At 45.7% G+C, this 22,233-nt stretch overlaps 1 protein-coding gene across 4 annotated transcripts in view; it reads right to left on the bottom strand.

The window, feature by feature from the left end:
* Positions 1 to 4,332: 4,332 nt before the first annotated feature.
* The window catches only part of PAK5 (p21 (RAC1) activated kinase 5), a 178,017-nt gene continuing 160,116 nt past the window's right edge, over positions 4,333 to 22,233 (bottom strand). For all 4 annotated transcript variants that reach the window (XM_030490255.1, XM_030490257.1, XM_030490254.1 and 1 more), the window contains 6 exons: positions 16,703 to 17,194; positions 14,834 to 14,967; positions 12,093 to 12,219; positions 9,131 to 9,256; positions 7,083 to 7,217; positions 4,333 to 6,494 (listed from right to left, as the gene is read on the bottom strand). In XM_030490255.1, coding sequence (XP_030346115.1) covers positions 6,339 to 6,494; positions 7,083 to 7,217; positions 9,131 to 9,256; positions 12,093 to 12,219; positions 14,834 to 14,967; positions 16,703 to 17,194 — 1,170 coding nt within the window. In that variant the 3' untranslated portion in view covers positions 4,333 to 6,338. The remainder of the gene's footprint in view (positions 6,495 to 7,082; positions 7,218 to 9,130; positions 9,257 to 12,092; positions 12,220 to 14,833; positions 14,968 to 16,702; positions 17,195 to 22,233) is intronic.

The following is a 22,233-nucleotide window of genomic DNA, read 5'->3' as shown; positions in this document are numbered from 1 at the left end:
TGTCATGCTTTCTACTGACCTCTTGGTATCTAATGGAATCGGTGCAAAAACACATCATCTGAATGGATGTTGAAGGTAGGATTTGTTCTAGCAGTGGTTTTGGTGCAGGTGGTTTGGTGTAGAGGTGGTGGCAGCTCAGTAGTCTGTCATTTTTTGGCTATTTCCAGTGTTCTCCTCATCTCTTGGCTGCTCCTTTCTCAAGTGTTTTGTGGGCAATGGTGTGTTTCACTTGGGTCCCATCCACTTCCTGCTGAACCCTTTGACTTCCCTTGGCCCCAGTGATACTGCAGCAAGAGTTAGTCCAGACCTTGTGTTAGTTTAGGGTGTGGAAAATCCTTCTTGTTCTTGAACTGATTTGATCCAAACAGCGTAATAAGCAAAGAAAAATATTAATTTCAATGTTGAGAAGTACAAGAAGAGACTGCTTTTTAATGCTGCAGTCTCCTCCAGAATTTATGGGGGTTTTGATGAAGGTGGATGCAACAGAAGCTTTCCTTTAGTCCTGTCTTATCCCTGGTCTCCTCTCTATGTTATGCTCAGGCTTTTTGTTTTCTCATTTGGATGTAAAAAGCAAAATTATGGTGGTAATGATGTTCGTGGCTTTGCCCTTTTAAAACTCCAGTCAACTTGGCTGACCAAGTGCCACTGCCCACAATGAGCTGGTTATTATTTAAAAAGCATGAAGAAGAAAAGGTTATTTTAGAGGCAACCAGAAGAAGCCATTGGTAGCCGGAGGGTGACTAAAAGGATTAAAGGTTCATCCTTAATAGAGAAGGGGTCATAGTTATCAGCTTTGTCCTGCCTTGCCGTTGCTTGCCCTGCAGCCTGAAAGGCTTTCCCAGCCAGCTCCCATCAGCATGGAACATCTGCTCCTGTATTTGACATCCCCCCCCAGAATAACATCAAAAAGGAAGCAAACAGCTGATGTGCAGATGCCGAATTGTCCACGGTCATTTGTGCTCTACAGAGCACGTGTTGGCAAGGCAGCTGCAGGAGTGAACCGTGGGGAATGGGTTGCCCAAGGAAGTTGTGAATGCTCCATCCCTGGCAGTGTTCAAGGCCAGGTTGGACAGAGCCTTGGGCGACATGGTCTAGTGCGAGGTGTCCCTGCCCATGGCAGGGGGTTGGAACTAGATGATCTTAAGGTCTTTTCCAACCCAAACTATTCTATGATTCTATGAGGTGGTGGTGCAGGTCGGCAGTGGTGGGGCAGGACACCCTGGCGGGATGGGGATGGAAACTGCACCAAACCAGAGATATCCCACCCAGCTGGGTTCCTCCCAGTGAGCTTCCAGTGAGTTTTAGCCCCTTGTAGGTCATGTCGTGGCTTTCCTGTTTGCAGAAAGAGAGCAAGACCCGTCTGGTGTAACAGGGAGGTGCTCTCAAACATCTACACGTATCTGAGATGGAAAAAATGCTGATTTATGGTTCACTTTGCAGACTAATTCAATTGGTATCAGTAGGAGCAACTTCTGGTTCAGTTGGGTATAATTAGAGGTATAAAAGAGTTGGGACATGGCCTGGGAAAAACAGGGGAAGAGAAGGATTTTGTGGCTGGAAACAAGGAATACATTCCCGGTTTTCCACTGTCCCATCTGTTTCTCTAGGAGAGCCCGTTAGGACTTCTCCCTCTCCTTGTCTTTTCACATTCATCAGCACTTATCCCTCTTATTTTATTTTTATTTTCCCCTTACAAAACTTGGGTTAGTCACGTATTCACTTGGATATTGAACCTTCAAATGGGTGATGTGACAAAATTCTGCCCTTTCACTTGCCTTTAGCAGAAGCTTTACAGAGCTGTTGAGAACAGAGTTGTGTGAATACAGCAATTAATTTCTTGGTTTTCTGAATTAAGATAGAAAGTTGGACTGAAATGTTTTTCCTCTCTTCTTCTGTGGGGAAGAAAGGAAATAAACAATGATTTCAGCTCAATGTCGGTTTGCATTGAGCCCCAGACTGATGTATTGTGTTTAAAGTTATTCAAGATGTTGAAAGAAACCCCTTTGAATGTTCTAACGCTCCATCCTTTTGCTAACAACTATTTAGTGAATTTGAGCTGAATTTTCCATCAATTTAAGCTTTCCAAGCCTACTTGTGAAAAATTATTTGGGAGAGAGGTTAAGTCCCCATCCAACTTCCCTCCTGCCCGCCAAACTACAGCAGCAGCTTAAGGATGGCAGCATTTCATTTCATTCTCATTTTGTATTTACCTTCTATTCATCGATGACACACTATGAGCTAGCTGCAGGCTTGAACACTTTGCTTTACAGATGTTTATGAACACACCAATAGAAGGTGGATAACTATAAGAAACTTATCATCACCCTACTGAGCCCTGTAAGGGCCTGTAATAATTAAGCACTTACTAAAGCAGCTGTTAATGAGTTACAAACTACTTACGGTTAGAACTTGAATTATGTATTGATGTATTGCTGAGGAGGGGAGTTGCATCGCCAATGCCTCGGCCTCTGCTACTATAATATGGATATTGTTCCAATTGGTGACCTTAGGAAAAGGCATCATTCCTTAGTGACAGGTGGGAATAAAGGCATTAGAGTGACTGGCCACACGTGGGGCTCGGCCTCAGCCAGTGTGGCAGATGAACGTATCTTCTGGGTGAGTGGGTTCTCCCAACATCTGGTATCTAAAAAAAACTCCAACTAAAGAGTGTGTTTTCTTGCTGAGACACCCAACAAGGGTCAGGTTTGCAGCCCCCAAGGTGACAGTGATTGGAGATCAGCTTCTGCAGTGTGGACACCACAAGGACCAGGATAAGGACTCGAGAGCCATGGACAAGACCTGGGACGATCCTACAGAGGTTATCCAAAGAACAAATCTGAGAGAGGGTGCAGAACACAGCTCAGGTAGATGTGTAGCCCAAGGGAACAGGCCGTGGCTATTCTCGGCTTTATTTGAAGTGCTGTGGGTGAAACAGCCAAAGTTGAGTACTTCTGGTTGGGTTTTTTCTAAGTGATAACTAATGCATTTTGAAATGTTTACTGATGTCAGCAGCCAAAAGTAATACAAAACCTCATTTATAAGACTTGAAGATGCTCACTAGAGTAAATAACATTGTAGACTCATTAGCTGCCTGATGCTGTGGGGGAGACTGGGAGGAATGGGTTCAGTTGGCATGAGAGCTGAATGGTGAGGCAAAAAAAATGGGGATTATTTAAGGAGGCATGGAAGGAAAGGTGCAAAATGTTCAGCAGGTTTGGTCTTTCTGGAGTATGTCATGTGCAGAGCTGTATAGGTGTATTAGTTACATCTTGAAGTTGTCCTACTATATGACTGACCACAATGGGACGCTGGGCTGTTTTGCAAGTGCTGGCATCGTGTTGAGCCATGAAAGGACTTTTTTTAATGTGTAGAGGAGAAGTTGTACATTTTTGTAATGTAAGAGTGTGTGTATGTCTGTGTGTGTGGTTCGGGGCTCTTGAAGGGCTGCAGCATGTTATCTTGGGTTCAAATTGCTGCTTCTCTTTTATAGAATCACAGAATGGTTTGGGTTGGAAAGGACCTTAAGATGATCCAGTTCCAACCCCCCTGCCATGGGCAGGGACACCTCACACTTGACCATGTCTCCCAAGACTCTGTCCAGCCTGGCCTTGAACACTGCCAGGGATGGGGCATTTACTTCTTTGGGCAACCTGTTCCAGTGCCTCAGCACCCTCACAGTAAAGAACTTCTTCCTTATATCTAACCTGAACTTCCCCTGTTCAAGTTTAAACCCATGACCCCTTGTCCTATCGCTACAGGGGGTTGGAATTAGATGACCTTAAGGCCCTTTCTAACCCAAACCATTCTCTGATTCTATATACAGTGAGTGTGCCATCAACTAGAAGAAAAAGTTATTGACACTAGTTTCAAGGTCTTATTCCTGCCTTCTTAATTTGGAAAACAATAGCTGGATGGCATCATTTCACTCTCAAACATCTTAAGCTCATACATACAATCATGAACTACAAACAAACCCATATTCTCACACCCGGCGAGCCCCTGACTCCTGACCATCAGCTTCCCATCGCCGGTGGATGGGCACAGGTTCTGTTTCGGAACCAGCGGCTTTCCCAACCCTGAGCCCTCATGGTTCTGGAGCTCAGCCCCAGTGACCAACACTGAGGCTGGACTTTCCCATCAACTCCCCACTCAGGAGTGAGGACGTGGCATCTCTCTAAGTCACTATATAGACATTTATATATATGTGTGTATATTGCACATACAAACACAAACCCTCTTGGTTTCTTCTTACTTACTTGGTCCAATACTGTGTGACTCAGTCAAATTGAGAAAGCAGAAACCAGCCTTGGGGGGAAAAAACCACACTGAAAATGAAAGCATTTATTAATTAATTTATTGAACTTGCATGTGCATTTGTCTCACCACTTGTTGGTGTTCACAAAAAAACCCCTTTGAAATCGACAAAACTTTCAGTAAACTCAATGAACACTGTTTAAAGTATCTAATGATAAGAAAGTTGCAGAAAATTCTTCACTTGCACAGCCTAAAATGTGCTGAATATTGAAGAAAACCCCCCACCAACCCCTTTTTTTATTCAAAGATGGTTAAAAAAGTTGACGTCAGTGGCTCTAGTTCAGCATGTCATTGCCTTTCCTGGTGCAGCCTGTTTTCCTGAGTTGTCAAGACTACAAAACAGAAGCACCCGGAGCGTGGTGGGTGCCTGGTGGGTGCTGCTTTGTGGTGGGTGCCGGGCGCGGGGCAGCAGGAGCCAAACACGGTTTCTTTAGTGTCTTCTTACAATGTGCAAACAGGGTTAAGAAGAGAAAGCAGCGAGGAGTAAGACACAGATGTAAGAACATTGGTTCCATGTTCCAGCTCACATTCATCCCTTCTCCTCTTTTTATTCGTAATCATTTCTCTCCCCTCAAATACTCTTTACCTTTTTAAGGGCAGTACTAAAGGAGCTTCTTAACTATTGGCAACTCTTTTGTCTTTAAGAACCAGCTCCTGCCAGGTTCAGCTGTTTGGTTATAATTTACTACAATAAATAACAATTAATTTATTCACTATGAAATTCCATAATGAGAAAGAAACTAGCTGTGTTTCCACAAGATTGGCTTCGTGGTTCTTAATGATACTGCAAAATGAGGTCAGTAAGGAAAAGAAAAACCAAAACCCTTGCAAAACATGGCTTTTGCGTTATACATAATTAAAAAGAACTAATCATTAATAAATAAAATTCATTTATCATTGAAATAATTATGAAGCACTTCTAAAAATTTTAAAGGCAAATCTATTTAGGCCTAACAGTTAACATGCAAAGTCATCCAACAAAGAACACAAAATTGTACCGCAGTAGTCAACTGTTGCATCAACATTCAAAAAGGTCTAGACAGCAGCACGACTTCTTCTATATGGCAAACGTCTCGTCACGCATCACAAGGGGCTGTCGGAGCTCTGGAGGATGGAGGGTGGGCTCCTGCCATCCCTCCCCACTTCCAGAGTGTGACAGAAGTAATGGAGAGTATGTGATAACAAAACTGGCTTTGCGGTGGTGTATAATGAAGGAACCGCCGCGGCACCAGGACATCACCCTGGAGCAAAGGTCCATCGGCTGTGTGGGCTCCCACCACTGGAAAACAGGGAGGGAGACCCCAACGATGGCTGACATGCAGCAGCAGCACTGGTAGTGCCCAAAGCCACCCAACCAGTGCTCCCACAAGCATCAGTGACCACCGGCTCCTCAACGGTGGGATGAGCGCTTGCCTCACCCCAATGGAGACTCTGCAAAACCTTCCAACTACCTAAAGGTGGGGTTTGGGATTTCTTTGTTCCTGTTTTCAAAAGGGTTATAAAAGTAGGAAACTTGTCAAATTCTTGCTAAGTTACACTTATTACTTCAACTAACACAACGGTACGTGACAAAGTACTGCAAATTATCAAAATGTACTGTACAGAAAGTTACAAATTCATTGCAAAATACATTGCGCTGCCATGACCGAGAGAAAAAGTGCTTTTTTTTTTTTGTGTCAGAAAAGTGTTCTTCTGAAACAGAAGTGCCGTAGCCTGCAATAAAACTCAGGTGTTTCACTCTGGTTGTGCTATTCCCAACCAATTACCTTTCCAACCTTATTTGGTGCCTTCAGCCTGGATGGCCGAGAAGACAACAGCGCTGGGGAGCGATGCGCAGTGGACCGTGGCCACCCCGGTCCCTCGCAGCCCCAGGGAGCGCCTCCTGGGGTTTATACACCACGTTGGTTCTGTGGGGCAGGTTTTCCTCCACAAGGTTTCGCTGGTCCCTGCCTGCAGTTCCTGCTGGCTGGAATTCCTGCACGGCCGATATCCAGACACCGAGCTCCTCCCGGAAAGTCGCCACTTCAGCGATGCCGGTGCTGCCTCATGAGGGGCACGATGCAAGAAGGGGGCCCAGCCAGTTTGAGAAAGGGGTGTCTCAACAGTTCCTGTGCTGTGGCTCTTTGCGAGGGCTCCCGCACCAGCATCGAGTCCAAGAAGCCCCGGAGGACCGAGGAGACCTGCAACATCACACTGGAGTTAGGGTAGGTCAAGACACCTGTGTCCAGCCTATGCTGGGTCTTGTGGGAAGACAAGGGACACCCTGAAATTTCCTATGGGAACAGATGGACTGAGCTGAAGGGCCATAAGTAAGTCTTCTATGTGCTGTTAATGTGGTATTGGGGCATCAGTGGGGTGCAGAACAGCTTTGCATGAGAAAAGCATTAACACTCACTGAAGGGCTCAGGTCTGACTTTAGCAGCATACCCAAAATGGGAGGTACCCAAAGGCTCTGGCACTGGGCATGGATGTACCAACCCATCTGCAGTAAGGCTGATGTCCTGACTTGCTCTGCTCCTCGGGCAGGGTGGGAAGTGCTGGGACACGAGGCTCTGCCAGCTCTCTTCACTGTCCCTCACTGCAAAAGCAAAGCCAGAGCTGGGCACAGAAGGCCACGATTTGTTGATGGCTTTTGCCTTGCATCCTCCCCATGAGTCCTATATAGGACCCACTGCTCAAGGTGGTACCTTACAAGTACAATTTACCCCTTGGGCATGCAGTGTCTAGCTGTGGTTTTACTAAACCTCATCACCTATGGGAAGTCTGACCTTGTGCATGTCCTTCACCCGCGGTGGTAAGTTGTCCCGGATCCGGCGCATGGCCTGCAGCGGCGGCTCGTTGAAGTAGGGAGGTTCACCATCTATCATCTCTATCACCATGATGCCCAGGGACCAGATATCCACCTGCAACACACCGTCCATCCCTGAACACCACTGGCAGTGCACAGATGGGGCTACAGGCTCCACGCTGGAGTCATGCAACCCTCTGAGCTGGCCCATACTGTCCTACCTGCTGTGTCCAGTCTAAGCCAACAGCCTGGTGAGCCATCACCATAAATCTTGCCTTTTTAAACCAGCTGACACCAGTTTTTCTCTTCTGAGCAGTAAATGAACTGAAGAAATAAATTAGAAACCTGAATATTGCAGCTGATTTAGGTGATGCCCACTGGAAGCACTGCTATGGCACACTTGTTTGAGAGGCTGCCTGCACCCTCCTGTGCTGCATCCCAGCTGCACTGGTTTGCACCCACTGAGTACGTACCCCAGGGTGGCTCTGCAGAAAGGTGCAGCTAGTGGGTGAGCAAAGAATGGTTCAGCTGCTGTGGTATCAGTGACCCCGTGTCCCCTGCATCCTAAAGACAAAAGCATTTGAGATCCCAAGGCAAGTGCAAGTACTTCATAGAGCCAGACCCGGTGCCAGGCAGCACAGGTAACTCCTTATGAAATCCCTCTGGAAAGGGATTCAGCTCCAGCTTAAAAAAGTCCCACATCTTTTCCTTTGTCTTGGTCCTGCTCCAGAATCCCAATCCTCTGATGACTCTAATTCCTGTCATTTGCCAGCCCAAATAGCACCAAGGCCAGTTCATGCAGCTTTTGCTCTTTTGCCAACATCATCCTTCAGCTTAAATGCTCTTATCATTTTTTTTTTCCTTTCCCTTTTGGTGGGAAACCTAATGTAACCATAAATTCAGCCACTTCCTAATCCCTTCAGTGCTATTAATGGGCTAATAATAGCTGTTATTATCCCTGAAATGTCTTCTACAACACCACACGTCCTGGGTAAGAGGTGTCTCCCGTCTCAGACCTTGGCTCACTTCCCTCTCTATGTGTGTATGTGTATATATATGTGTGTGTATGTACATGTGTCTGTGTGTAAATATATCTCCGTGTTTGTCTGGCAGGTTTGGTCTCTGCAGCTGTTACTACAGGCACGACCAAGCAGAAGATGACTCCCCTCAGCACGCACAAACGCAGCTGTGCCTCTGGCTGGGAGCTGTGAGTCACTGTCACGGCTGAGCACAGGACTGGGGATTGCTCTTCCCAGGCTGGCAGCGCACGAGTGCTGTGACTCAGAGCTTCCTAAGGGGATGGGGTACGGCACTGCAGAGCTGCCGGGTCCCCACCTCGCTGCTATCACCTGCAGGGCTCCAATACAAATGTGTGAATCGCCTTTGTCAGACCATTTGGCAGTGCTTAAAATAGTTCCCACAGATAGGCTTTTCCTCTCCTCTGTCTCTCAACTAATGAGAGCAATGACTGCAAGGAATGAGCCGATGTAATGTTGCAACAGAGGGTGGCGATCCAATCCAGTCAGCTGGCTCCTGTATTTGGGATCCTACAGGAAGCCCATGCCTTTGCCGGCACCCCTCAGGCTGTAGCTGGGTAAAAGCAGAATGGATCTCTGCCTGCAGGTCTGTGATGTGACCTGCCTGTGTGGTACAGGCATGTGATTTGCCTGTGGGTTTGGCACATGCAGGTGTAGACACCCGTAACTGCAGCTCCAGCTTAATACTAAAGATCATCAAAGGGTCTTTGATGATGTGAAAATGATGTTAGTTTCCTTTAATACAGCACCCGAAGCTGAGATCTGTAAAGGCACTACATTGTTTAGTGCACTAAATGGAGTCGTTACTGAACAACTTGGTCTTGAAGAAATACTTTAAAACAAAGCTGTTGTGGCACTCTGGGGCAAACATTATTGCTGCTGTTGAGAATAGCTGTATAAATGCAGTTGAAATGCTCTATCATGCTCGGTGGGGTTGGCTAAGGCACCATGTGGAGGGAAAACAACTTCTCTGAGTCCGTGCTGTGCTCACCTCAGTGCCGTAGGGCAGGCGGGATATCACCTCCGGCGCCATCCAGTACGGTGTCCCGACCAGTGACTTCCTCCTGGGGACCTCCTTTGACACTTGGGCACAGAACCCGAAGTCAGACAATTTTATCTGGAAAGTAAAGAAAGAGAAAAAGCCCCTTTTGAATAACAAGGCAAATCCTGAGAGACACATCTCCGGCTGCAGCTGGGGGGACAGGGGTGGAGCTGCCACGTTTCCCTGCGACAGGACAGCAGCATGGCTCTGGAAGTGTGGCTGGAGATGGCAAGAGAGCCCAGGGAACACGCAGCTCATTCAAATGAAGGCCAAGCAAAGAAGTAAGAGAGGGCACCTCGTTGCTAAGATCGCCTGTCATAGCTCATTGCCTCTCCACCAGCAGAAGATGCGGAGGTGATAAATGGCTTATAATATTTAAAAAACAGAAGGAAAGCAAAAAATTCTGAAGTCACAGTGTTTCATAATGAATCTATTATTGCATATATATATATATATATATAATTTGTGTAGTCTAGGTATGTATACTATATACAATAATATACGTATTTCAAGCGATACACATCACTCCTATTTTTCACATCAGGTGTATGATCCGTGACTTTGCCAGAGAACAGATGACACAAGTGGTGTTCACCCCATTTTCTTTTACCACAAAGAGCAAGATCTACCACTCACAGAAAGCAATGCCCCTGCCAATGTGTTTTCAAGACCAGGACCTCACACTGTGCACTATCACAAGAGAAACTGTCTTCTGTATGGAGCAGGGGAGCTAATTTGGGGAGGGCAGGGAAGGGTACAAGACTCTTCCGAAATGGTTGTAGGAGATAAGGGCACCTGCTCCCTTTGCTTGGGAATGTGGGAATTAAAGACGGTTCTGTCCTTGAGTAGCTGTGGCAGTGACCTGAAATAGCAATAATGGGATACAGGAGCACTCCGGAGAGCAGCTCCTGCTGCATCATGTGCCTGCTCACACTTTTATGCCAGCTTTTTTTTTCTTACAACAAAAAGTATGGAAAATTATCACCTCCCCCTCCCTGTGGCTGCACAACACCAAGGTGAAACCTCCTCCAACCCCAACCCAAACAAGCTGAGTGCCAGTGGCATCACCCCCTTCCAGAAACAGCTGGTTCCTTAAGGCTGAAGTATTGTGGGTTTTCACCCCAAGTATTTATTTGGGAGCCTAGATGCTTTCATAAGGGTTTTCGTGGCCATTAGCCTACCCCCCAGCACCCCCAGCTGTACAACAGTGACTCTTGCCCAAGGTCCATAAGCCAGGTAATTGATGCCTGAGGATATGCTGTGAGCCCAAATAGCCCCAGGACAAGTGGGATTGCATAAATCCTTGTGTTGTGTAGACCAGCATTTCATTATCAGCACTGATTTGTTTTCTTTTAGATTCAGTACAGACATTACTTCTATAAAGCTAAGGGTATTATTTTTATCAGAATTATGATTGTTGGTATTTCTAAAACAAAGCCAGTAATAGCCAAGCTCTCCGTGCTAAATGTATTTCTCAGTTTACAGGATGAAGAATGGGAAAAATAATGCATATTTTGGAAGCAGAGCCTAATCTGCTTTTGTAGGAGCACAAGAGGTTTTGCATATCTATTGCTCATTCGAGTACATAAAAGAAGAGGATTTTCTAAAAAAAGGTAATTGCACCACACAGCCATGAAGAAATCTGCAATGCAGATAATAAGTACTGGAGTAATGAGGGTAATGAGGCACTGTATGCAGATCCCAAGAGCAGATCAGATGCTAATTCAGCAACACGGATTGAAATCGCAACTGAACAACTCCTACACACTGGAGTTTTCTTCCCCCAACAGGATTAGCAGGAAGAAAATCCCTCTCCCTTGGTGAAGTGGGAATCAAATTATATAGACAAGGCTTTGACAGGGAATCAGACCAGGCCTGGAAGCCACGAGCTTTACCTGATGAAGGAGAAGGTCTAGATTTGGTTCCAGACTGACTGTGAGCTCTTGGGCTCAGTTGAACCCACTAAGCCTTGCTTTACAGAGGTGTGTAAGGCCAGTGGAGCAACCCTGAAAGCCCTGCTTGTAGGACTCAGTGGCCATGAGTGCACTAGTTTGAACCCAAATTATCCCAGCGGAGCCACAAGGTGAGATGAAAAGTACTGCCTAACTCCAGCAGAAATTAGGGTGGTCCATTTAAGAGTGATTTGCTTCCCTCCACCTGCGCCTTTGGGTGCCCCGAGTTTTACGTCTGTGTACTCCCAGCAATACCACTGCCCAAACCCACCTTTCTCTTTGTAAGGAAATTATAATTTCTTTGGGACCAAACACTGCTGAAGCACTGTATCTTTCTTGTGTGCAAACTTCATTTTGCTTACTGAGCAGGTCACATGCAGCATTTTGTCTCCCTCTCTTCCCACTTATTAACACCACAAAGGAAAACCAATTTGCTGACAGCAGCATCCCATCCAAGGAAACGGAAGCATGGCACAGGTATTACCAAGAACCTTGTATGTGTGGTATACGGTAAAAGCTAATCTCACCATTAGGGGAGTGTTTCAGCAGTAATGCAGCTTATTTCCTATTCATATAGATTGATGTTAGCCTCCTAACTAGGTTGGGAAAACAGAGCAAATGTATAGAAGCTTGCTAACTAAAGAATCGCTAAATGTAGTGAACAGAAAATACTTTAGAGAGGCATCAGAGGAGGAGTGGTGCAGCATAAAAGAAGGTCTCCTGCCACCCAACCATCAGTTTCTTCTGCCACTGCCTTTTGATGGCTCTGATCTCCCCCAGGCACTCTGCATACAGTGTGGAAGGCCATCACCAGCCAGGCCAGGCCTGTGTATTTCTGATTCAGCTCTCTAAGAAGTTACTCACAGGTCATACCCCTTGGTTCCACACACCTGGCTGAACATGCACAACTATTTTCATGCCAGCCTCAAGAGATGGCAGGGGAAACTTCGGGCACTCACCCTCCCATCACTTGTGAGAAGGATGGAGTCGCTTTTGATGTCGCGGTGGATGACGCCTTGGTTGTGCAGGTAGGACAGGGCTCTCAGGACAGACAGGCAGACTGTGGCTATCTGCTCCTCGTTCATCCTGAAATGGCAAAGTGGAAAAATGAGCTGAGTGTTAAAGAAGACAGCAGGAAAGGGGAGCTGGAGAGAAGAGGCACAAGTGCCCCTTCACACCAGTGTACAGCCAGACGGGATCTTTTAGGCAATGGCTCTGTGGGGTGATCCTCTGGCCGCGTTTCTCTCCAGAAAGGGGAGATGAGGGGTGAGGAACAACTGCAACAAGGTGTGGGTTAGTCTCCCTGCAGCACTAGAAAAGCACAGAATACTGCATGATGCGGCCTGTTACAGTGATCCTGCTTCCTCAGGGAAATAATGGAAATGCCTTATTTACAGTAAACTCCCTGCTTGCCAAGGAGGGCAAATCACTACTGGGATGGGAACAGGCATAGAATAAATATGAGAAAAAACACTCTTAATCATGCAGGCAAAACATCAGGCCCTGGGTGCAGCTCTTTGAGAGCACTTCTTTGCTTTTATGCCTTCCATAAAAATATTCAGGGTATTTCAGCAGAAGAATAAACAAGAGTCCTCATTTCTGTGCATGGGTGCAAAAGCCCATCCTGGAAGAAGCCGTCTGCCACAGCACAATGGTGATGGCTGGGATGGGTTGTGCACCCCAGTACCATTGCCCCATCACTGAATCATAGAATCATAGAATCAACTAGGTTAGAAAAGACCTTTAAGAAAGATCTTCAAGTCCAACCATTCTCCAGCACTGCCAAGGCCACCACTAACCCATGGTACTGAGGGCCTCATCTACACAGTGTGTGAACACTTGCAGGGACAGTCACTCCAGCACTGCCCTGGGCAGCCTGTTCCAATGTGTGAGCACCCTTTGGGGATGAATTGTTCCTAATATCCAGTCTAAACTTCCCCTGGTGCAGCTGGGTGTCTCCAGCAGAAAAACACACGTGGCGATTTCTGCTGTAACTTCATGTGCCATTTGCAGTATTTTAGCAAAATCTTTGAGGGAAAGTCATGCAATGTTAAAAAAAAATCCCAGAAGATGAAGGAAAGACTGTATTTGAGTTAAAAAAGAGATGACAGCTCTTAAGAAGTGGTGTCCTGGGAACATCTGTTTGCGGTTAAACTCCTGTCACAAATATCTAAGATAGAGCTATGAATGTTTCAGGGAGCAGTAGTTAACAAATGACTTGTAATATTGTGATTTATTTCGGCACATCAGCTAAGGCAACGCTAAAAAATAAACCGCCATGTTACAACTCTGCTTCTGGTAGGATCTAAAGGCATCATTAAACTATGAGAGAAGACAGATTTTCTAATGTACTATTCCTTGCTTTTCTTCTCTCTCACCACAATACTCTCCCACTAGTTTGGTATGGAAATTCTTTATTCAAGAGGAAGAAATTAAACAAAGAATTCCTCTTTCCCATCTCATTTTATCCTACGTAGCAGGAAAAGATGAGTGAAGAGCAGATGTGAAGTGGGCTGTAGAATCTAATGTCTCCACTCAGAAGAGGAAGAACGGTTCCAGACAGTACAGCTTTTGTGCTGGCAAATCACCTTCTTTACAGGTATGCTATTAACTGAAATATGGGAATGAGCTCTACCATAAGCACAAATATTCTGATAGAAAAATACTTTTCCCATAATGTTTTAGGCTTGGGTTGCAGTTAACATTTCTGACAGCGTGGCTACATGGGTTATGAATATGGTGAGAAATCACTCTTAGAACTGACGTAGTTATGACAGCAAAACCAACAATACAGATCACCAAACTGGGACAGGAAGATTTTTTTTGCCATTTTAGGAAATAATAATGGATAAAAGTTGTGTTGCTGGTAAATTACCTCCTGAAGAGTGAGCAAATCCCCATCTACCAGTGAGCCCTGTCAGGTATTTCTTTCCTTTCTATTTAAAAAATGCTGATACTGTCAGGAATTCACCTGCACTGGCTTATTTATGTTGGTAAAGTGAGCATGCCACAGGATGTGTATAATATATGTGTAAGAAGAAGGCTGCTCTAAGAAGAAGGCTGTGTGACGACCTCATAGCAGCCTTCCAGTGTCTGAAGGGGGCTACAAGGGTGCTGCGGAGGGACTCTTCATCAGGGACTGTAGAGGTAGGACAAGGGGTGATGGGTTTAAACTTAAACAGAGGAGATTTAGGTTAGACATAAGGAAGAAGGTCCTTACTGTGAGGGTGGTGAGGCACTGGAACAGGCTGCCCAAGGAAGTTGTGAATGCTCCATCCCTGGCAGTGTTCAAGACCAGGTTGGATGTGGCTTAGAGCAATCTGGTCTAGTGGAAGGAGGGGTGTTGGAACTAGATGATCTTAAACTCCTTTCCAACCCAAATCATTCTTTGATTCTATGATTCTAAATACACACACACATGCATATACAGCTATACACATACATACATATGTGTATTTATGTACATACATTTTTCAAGCATGTAGATTGTATGTATTTTTATGTTTGTATATATGTATTTTGTATGTATATACAAAAGCAATAAATATATGTATGAAAACACATATATAGCGCCAGGAGGTACCCAGCTTCCCTCAGGAGGTCAGGTCTGGAGGGCACAGTCTGGAGGCATCCATGAAGGAAACCACAGGATCTCTCTCCTTCCTGGCTCCTGCTGCGGGCTTTACCCTACCCAACCCACCTCGTGTGAGTCACTATGTCTGTCAAAGCGCCGCCCTCCAGAAACTCCATCACAACCCACAGCTCATCGCCAACAAGGTAACTGTTGTACATGTCAACCACGTTCTCATGATGGTAATCTCTCATGATTACAACCTGTGAGGAAGAAAGAGAATGTATGCGAATTGCTACAAGCATGATCTGACACTTTTCTGACCTTCTTTTTCACTATACTTTCCTCTTCGTGCTTAGTAAAGGTGCTGCTATGAATCACATCCTCCCTAATCCTTATGCCAACGCATAAACAAAATCAATATATTTACATAAAAGTAACAGCCATCGTAAATGCATTAGGAAGAGGAAGACTCTTTAGTTGCTACAGTGTAAGTGGTAGATAATTGGGTTGGTTTTTTTCAGACTGCAGGGACAGGACTGTTTATTTCATCGTTTTTTTATTGCCAGTTGCTTTCAGTAAAACAGATATGTTTTACCTGATCAATTGTTCAACCCATCAAAGTCGTCTTCATCATGTATCAAACAGCACATGGCACAGAATTTTAAAAGAATGCTGGTAATATAGTCATAAGATGACTCAAATCCCACATCTAAAAGGGACTGTACAGAATCAGGACCAGCCAAGGCAGTGACCATGACCACATGTCCTGAGGGGTGTCAGAAAGGTGATCAGCAGAGAAAACACCAGCCAGGGAAGGCTTCATTATAGACAGAGGAATTTCAGCACTGCTGAAAAGAAATTTCAGATGACACGAGTGACTGGAGCGTGTCAGGGAAGCAGCTTGGTCCTGCACAGCATGTAGGACCTGCTTCAAGATGTTACCGTTCAAGAGATGCTTGGTTAGAGCTACCTCAAGGCAATCCAGTGCAGTCTTCCAGCAGAGGCAAAGCCAAGCCAAAATAGCCAGTACAGTTATGAACTGTGGGAAGAACTGCCTGAAGTTTGTTAAAAAACAGTATTTTAATTAAAAATCGTTAAGGTTTGAAAGGTTTTGAAGAAACCAGTCTGTCCTGTGCTGAGGGAAGATCCTCTTATAGTTAAAATACAGGAAATGAATGACAGAATCAAAAGGTCAGTTCTCATAAGAGGTTTCCCTGGAGACCTGCAGTGTTTTTGGTGTTGATCAGCATGTTCACAAGTGGTGAATTCTCAAAAGGGGAGCAGTGAACACACACCGTCTGCTTCTTTCAGGGAGTAAGAAATAAAAAAGGAGAAATTGACTTGCAGAGGGAACTCTCAGCGCCAAAAAACTGGATGAAAAAATGGCCATTGAAAATCAGTGGTTTTAAATTTAAAATAATGTACATGGGGAAAACAATCTTCCATAAGCAGTTGTTGGGGGCTCTGAACTGGCTGCAATCACCCAGGAAAGATGATGTGGGAATTAACACAGATGGTTCCACAAAAAGGGACTGTCAGCTCTTTGCTTAGGAACCATCAAGAAAGCAAAGGGACTGCTAATGGTTAGGAGAGGAAGGAGGGAGGAAGCAAAAAGCATCTACATGCCAGAATACAGTGCACACACTTCTTGAATAGTCTGGTTAGTTTGGATCTTCCAGCTTGGAAGAATAAACTCTATCAGCACAAGGTGAGGAAAGGGCAGCAGGCTATGTCTGTGCACTTGATAAGCTGTGTGGACCTGCTGACAGATTTCTTAGCTGTTTCCAGTGACTTCCCACTGCATTATGGTTTAAAGCCAGGAGGAGATGTAGCTCATTTAAAACTGGTCTGGTTATACAGTATTTATACAGCACAGACGTGTGTGAGACTTACCACCTCTGTTAGAAAGGTACCGACTTGACTCTTGAGGTTGCCATTTGGCCCACATCTCCTGTTGAACCTGCAAACCCCACCTCAGCACCCAGAACAACGTACCTCATTGAAGAGCAGCTCCCTTCTCTGCTGTTTCCTGAGATCCATCTTCTTCACAGCGACCTGCTTCCCCGTGTGCTTCTCAGTGGCGATGCAGACGATGCCCGTGGAGCCCTCCCCGATCTTGATGAAGTTGTCCAAGTACTCCCGGGGGTCGCCGGGGCTGACCACAAGCTGCAGGGCAGCTCTGAACTGTTCATGGGACACCCTGGAGGGCTGCTGGTCTGAGGAGGATCCCCAGCTGGGTGGAGGATAAGCACTTGACGTGATACTTGGGGAGCTGGGGTAGGAGGCGGTGGAAATATAGGGAGAGCTGGGCTGGAGAGGCGGCTGGTGATAGTGGGATGCTTTGTGGTAGACCAGAGGGTACTGGTAGCTGCTGCTTGAATAGCTGACTTTGCTCTGACTTTGAGGTAGCTTTACTGGGCCCCTGGGGTAGGTGTCTGATCCAGAGAGCGTTGGGCTAACGACAAGCTGCGCTCGATCATAATCCACCTGCAATGCAAAAGTAGACAAGTGAACATGGGTGAACAGACATCTGCTTGCCGTCCATCCACTCAGCTTGATTTTGGCACCCTCGGAGGTCCTCAGTGGTGCTGGCACAATGTACTCCTGCATGTACCTGTTCTCAACATGACACTGCTGCCCTGTATCTGAAAAAAGATTTTTAGACCATTGGGCTGCTGTGTTCTCATCAGCACTAAAATGAGGCCAGGGAAAAACCTCAAGATCTTTGGTGCATCTCAGGTCCATTCTTCTGTCGAGGTACCTGTTTGCAGATACAAAAATCTTTGTTTAATGAAAGCATACGCTCCAAGAAGTGTATTTGCTTCATATCTGCAGTGCCCTGCAGGCTCCCTGGGCCATTTCATCCAAGAATTCATCCCTTTCATAACCAGCAGCCCTTCGGCAAATTCCAATTTCATAGAACCACTGACTGGCTTGGTTTGGAAGGGACCTTAAAGCTCACCCAGTTCCAACCGCCTGCCACGGGCAGGGACACCTTCCACTAGAGCAGGTTGCTCCAAGCCCCTGTGTCCAACCTGGCCTTGAACACTGCCAGGGATGGGGCAGCCACAGCTTCTCTGGGAAAAGTCTGTGCCAGCGCCTCAGCACCCTCACAGGGAAGAACTTCTTCCTGATATTTAATCTAAACCTACCCTCTTGCTATCCCCAGAAGTTGTATGATACGGGGCAGTCCTGTATGAACATGTACCTTCCATGCGTTCTCCAAATAGCAACAAACAAAAGCAAGCATTAAAGGGACAGGGATATCAATTTGTGTCCTTCCTTTCAAATAAAAGTTCCTGCATTTTGACCCTCAGTCCTGATTCTTTCCTTATGCTTTTCTCCAGCAATTCAGGGATGACCCAAACTCTTCTTTCAGAGATGTTGGTACCCTGAACCCCCCTGTCATCTCCTGCCATGCCCTGCTACTGGCTGCTGCTTGAGTGACTGCATATATGAGCATGACGAGGAGCCTAACTCGATTTACCATTTCTTCAAACACTTTCCACAGTGACACGCTACTTAACTGCAGTGTCACAAAACCACTAATTTTCAGCTGAAATCAGAGACAATCGCAGAGGAAATTATCCTGATGGGAGGCCTTGTTCATTTGTAGGTTCCTTTCTCCCTTTTTATTTTCCAAGCTTTTCTAAGCCTCTTACACTGAAAGAAAATGAATACATCACATTCACAACTGTAATAGTTTGCTTCTCTTCAAATTAAAAACCAAGAGAATAAAAAAGGATGTAAGACTAAAAACCCCATCCAAAACCAAAATACGTATTTTTCCCCCTGGAAAAGAGCATCTCCCCATTTACAATACAACACATGTGACTCCTGCCGATGTGCGGAGCATCTCAGGGCAGGGGGGTGGTTTGACACAGGCTCATGATGCAGCACAATTACAAATAATTATGGCAATGAGTTCATTTAATCAATCAATTTCTGTGGCGGAGCACAGGGGTGGACAGAGCAGCAAACTCTACACAGCTCACGGTTGCTACTATTGCTGCTGGCCGCCGGCCAGGAGTCCCTGATCCATGTTAGTTAAATGCACATTAATCTGAATTTGGCAGTGTAATCAAGGACCCAACTGAACTGTGAAATTGAATTCTGCGGTGGAACATCATTTGACCATTTTGTGCTAAGGCTGCAGAAAAAAAAAAAAAACAAAAATCTGCCGCAGCATCAATTTATCACTGTAGGCTGCTGCACAGCGAGGAGGAGTTTCGAGCTGGAGTCGCCTCCGAGCGCAGTATTATTCCTACCTCATGCATGAGCCGGGCATGCCTGTCTCTTCATTCCACGTGAGGTTTAGCAGGGAAGAGGGAATGCCTCTCCGGAGGGGCTGCTCAGAGATTTCCCTTAGAAACGTGAAGCTGGAGTCTGCTTCCGTCTGAGGCTCGCATGCTGACAGCTACAAGCCATATGGAGCATCTAGCGAGCACGTACCAGTATTGTACAGCCACCTCCTAGGATGCTGGCTTTGTTCAAGCAAAACATCCATGATTACAGCCATAATTCCACTTAGGCAGGCAGGGGTAGCCATAAAATAGAAGAGGGTCAGAGACATCATGAATTTCGTGATGGACATTACATCTGCCAAGCTAATTAACACAGAAAAGTGCTCAGATGGTTTGGTGGAGGGAGAGGAACTCAATCTAGCCTTATCCTATGTATCTGTGTATGGAGGGACACATAAATTATTGCTTTGGCTGTAAACATGCCATTTTCTTTTAACTACTGAGATGGGGAAAGCCTTGTGTAGAAATTCAAGCTGGATTAATCCACACTAATGAATTATTTGAGGTTTCACCCATGCTTGATATTTCTGGGCATGTCCTAAGCCTAACACACTGGCAGAAGTGAATTCTGCAGTGAAATTTTAAAGCGAAAATTCAGGGGTTTGGTGTACTTGCTAAGAATTGTTGAGCTTAGCTTTGCAGTGCAATGTAAGCCCACTCACACCCTGAATCCCCTGAAATCTTACAAAAAATCAGGAGCTGTAATGAGTAAATCATCTGAACCTCTCCTCTGAGGCTGTGTCCTGGCACAGTGCTTCACTTCATGGCAAAATCGAACACACTTTATCCCACTGTTAATTCTATTTCTGCTACCGAATGCCGTTACCTACTGAAAGGAAATTCTTTAAATACTACAAAGGAAAGAAGAAACCAGCCCTGTGCTCATTCAAGAGCAGGTCAAAGGAGCAGCTGAAGCTCTGACACATCCATCACGGCGCCACGGGTGCAAGGCAATACCCTGCTGCTGCTGGCTGCTGCGTAGGCAGCCAGGTCTTTTTGTTGTTAAAAGGTGGATGTAACACCATGTTTAAACTCATTTTGGTTTCCACTGTGATGACAGCGATGACTATTTTGTTCTGCATGCGGAGAAAACACAACTGCTTGTTCTCAAGGGGTACCTTCTCCTCAAGGCAGACTTTCAGCTGCGCGGGTGTCCCCATGCACTCTGCAGTGGGACTGCGGCAGAAACAGCAGCCACAGCCCTGCAGACAGAGCCCATACACCTCTAGGTGAACGTGAGCCCCTTGGTGACATGGGCTCACCCTTCAGTAAACATAAAACGGATTTCTGTTTGATGAGGTTTCAGTTTGCCCAATTAAAAGGTGTGGAAGGGATGGTCTGTAAATCATGTGGAGATTGCAAACAGAACGGCTACTCTCCGGCATTTCAATGGTGGAAATCTCCAAGACTCCCTGTTCCACGAATTCACAGAAATCTATTGGCATGTGAATGAAAAACATTCCCCGAAAACCGGGAAAACAGGAGAGAGTTTCTGATAGTAAGGGCTTGGCTCTGCCTTTACCAGGCTGGAACTGCCCTCCTGGCTCAAAGTGTCTGCAAAACACACAGAGTACCTGCTACGTTACAGCAGCACGAGGTAGTGAAGGGGAAAGCAGAAATCACAGTCCCTTGGAGGAGGGACAGGACAGTGTCCCTGAATGCTGTTACTGAAAAATGACAGGGAAAGGAGCTTTCAAATAATAGAATTTGGTGCAAAAAGTTAAGAGGGCTGCCTGTGATGAAGAGGGTAACAAGAAACACGTGGTATAGTGTCCAAAAACAAGCAGATCTGGTGGGACAAGTTTGATATGGTGTGATGATACTGAGTTCTCTCTATGTCATGAGGGTAACAGAGCAGTTGCTGCGACCCCATGCAAGCATTACTGGAGTTAGCCTGTAGGAATAGGAGAGCAGGTGGGTAACATGGGGTGGGATTGCAGGGAACCAAATCTGAGGCTCCGGCTTCCTACCCCTCCATGGTCCCACTTGCACAGCAGTGGCCAAGCCCAGCTCAATGGAAGTCTTCTGATGTAATGCCTCTGAAATCACTGACGATGAAACAGGGCAGACATTTGATTTATCTGACATCTCTCACCTGCAAGTATCACTGAACTAAGCCTGCTCTTCACAGTTACAGGCCAAACCGAACATCTTTGTTAAACGCATTTTGAAGCCACACATTTGTGCCTGCAGACTTTTTCACTGCTTACTTTTCCCCCCTTTTAATTATACTTTAAAGCCAATCTCACTTGTAAAATACCTGATCTGAGACCTGATTCTCATTTAGTAAGCCCATTTGATGAACCATTATCTTACTAATGCCTCCTTGTAAAGAAGATTCTTCAGCAATCATCCAAGACAAGAAACTGCTATTCACTCCCAGGAGCTGTGGATAGGTTTGGGAATTGAAACTGCTGCATTTAACAGTGAATCATCAAGTTTCAATACACCAAGGCTGTAGGAGTGTTTTTGATGCTCTCCGGAGAGGAACAGCTCACAGTGAATCTTGCACGGAGGCATCTTTTTGTTTTTTATGGAAGTTGTTAGTGCATTTTAATGGGATATTTTTCTAAGTGTCTGGAGTGCTTTGAGTCCTGTAAAATACACCTCTTATCTTCTGCCCTGCTATGCTGTAAAACTGGCAGGAGCAGGCACAAGAGAGTCCATGAATTACTGTATTTGTCCTCCTTTCTAAACTCTGACAAAATGATTGTTTTCAATGAAGGAAAAAGCAGATAGCCCATTCCAGGCTTTTCTCACAACTTCCAGAATCCACATTTTAACGTCACTCTCTGATGCACACGTAACTATGCACATGCGTCCTTCCCACCACTCCCTGAGCTCAGGAAAGGCATGCAGAGACCTGGTAGCTTTCCTACTCCCCCCATGATTTATCCTCGACCTCCAAAGCCCAGCTCTGTGCTTTAATGCAATGTGCAATAAAAATGCATCGCTCTCCCTTTACCGCGGGGCACTGACGATAACTCTGCACCCCAGGATCACTAAAGCAACCAAAGCCTGAGCAAGGCATACGGCTATTGTGGATTAGCAGAGACCTGGGACTTCTCCTGGGTCTGCAGCTGGACAGGACCACATTCTCAGTGCACAGAGCCAGTAAGAAAATGTACTATTCACATCATCATCAAACAGCAGAGTGGATCTCACACCTAACAAGCTACCTACTTTAGCCCATTTGTAAGTCACAGCAACCCAACAGTTTCC

Source organism: Strigops habroptila, chromosome 6, assembly GCF_004027225.2.
Source record: "Strigops habroptila isolate Jane chromosome 6, bStrHab1.2.pri, whole genome shotgun sequence".
Taxonomy (NCBI): Eukaryota; Metazoa; Chordata; class Aves; order Psittaciformes; family Psittacidae; genus Strigops; species Strigops habroptila.
This window is presented reverse-complemented; position numbering and strand designations above follow the sequence as displayed.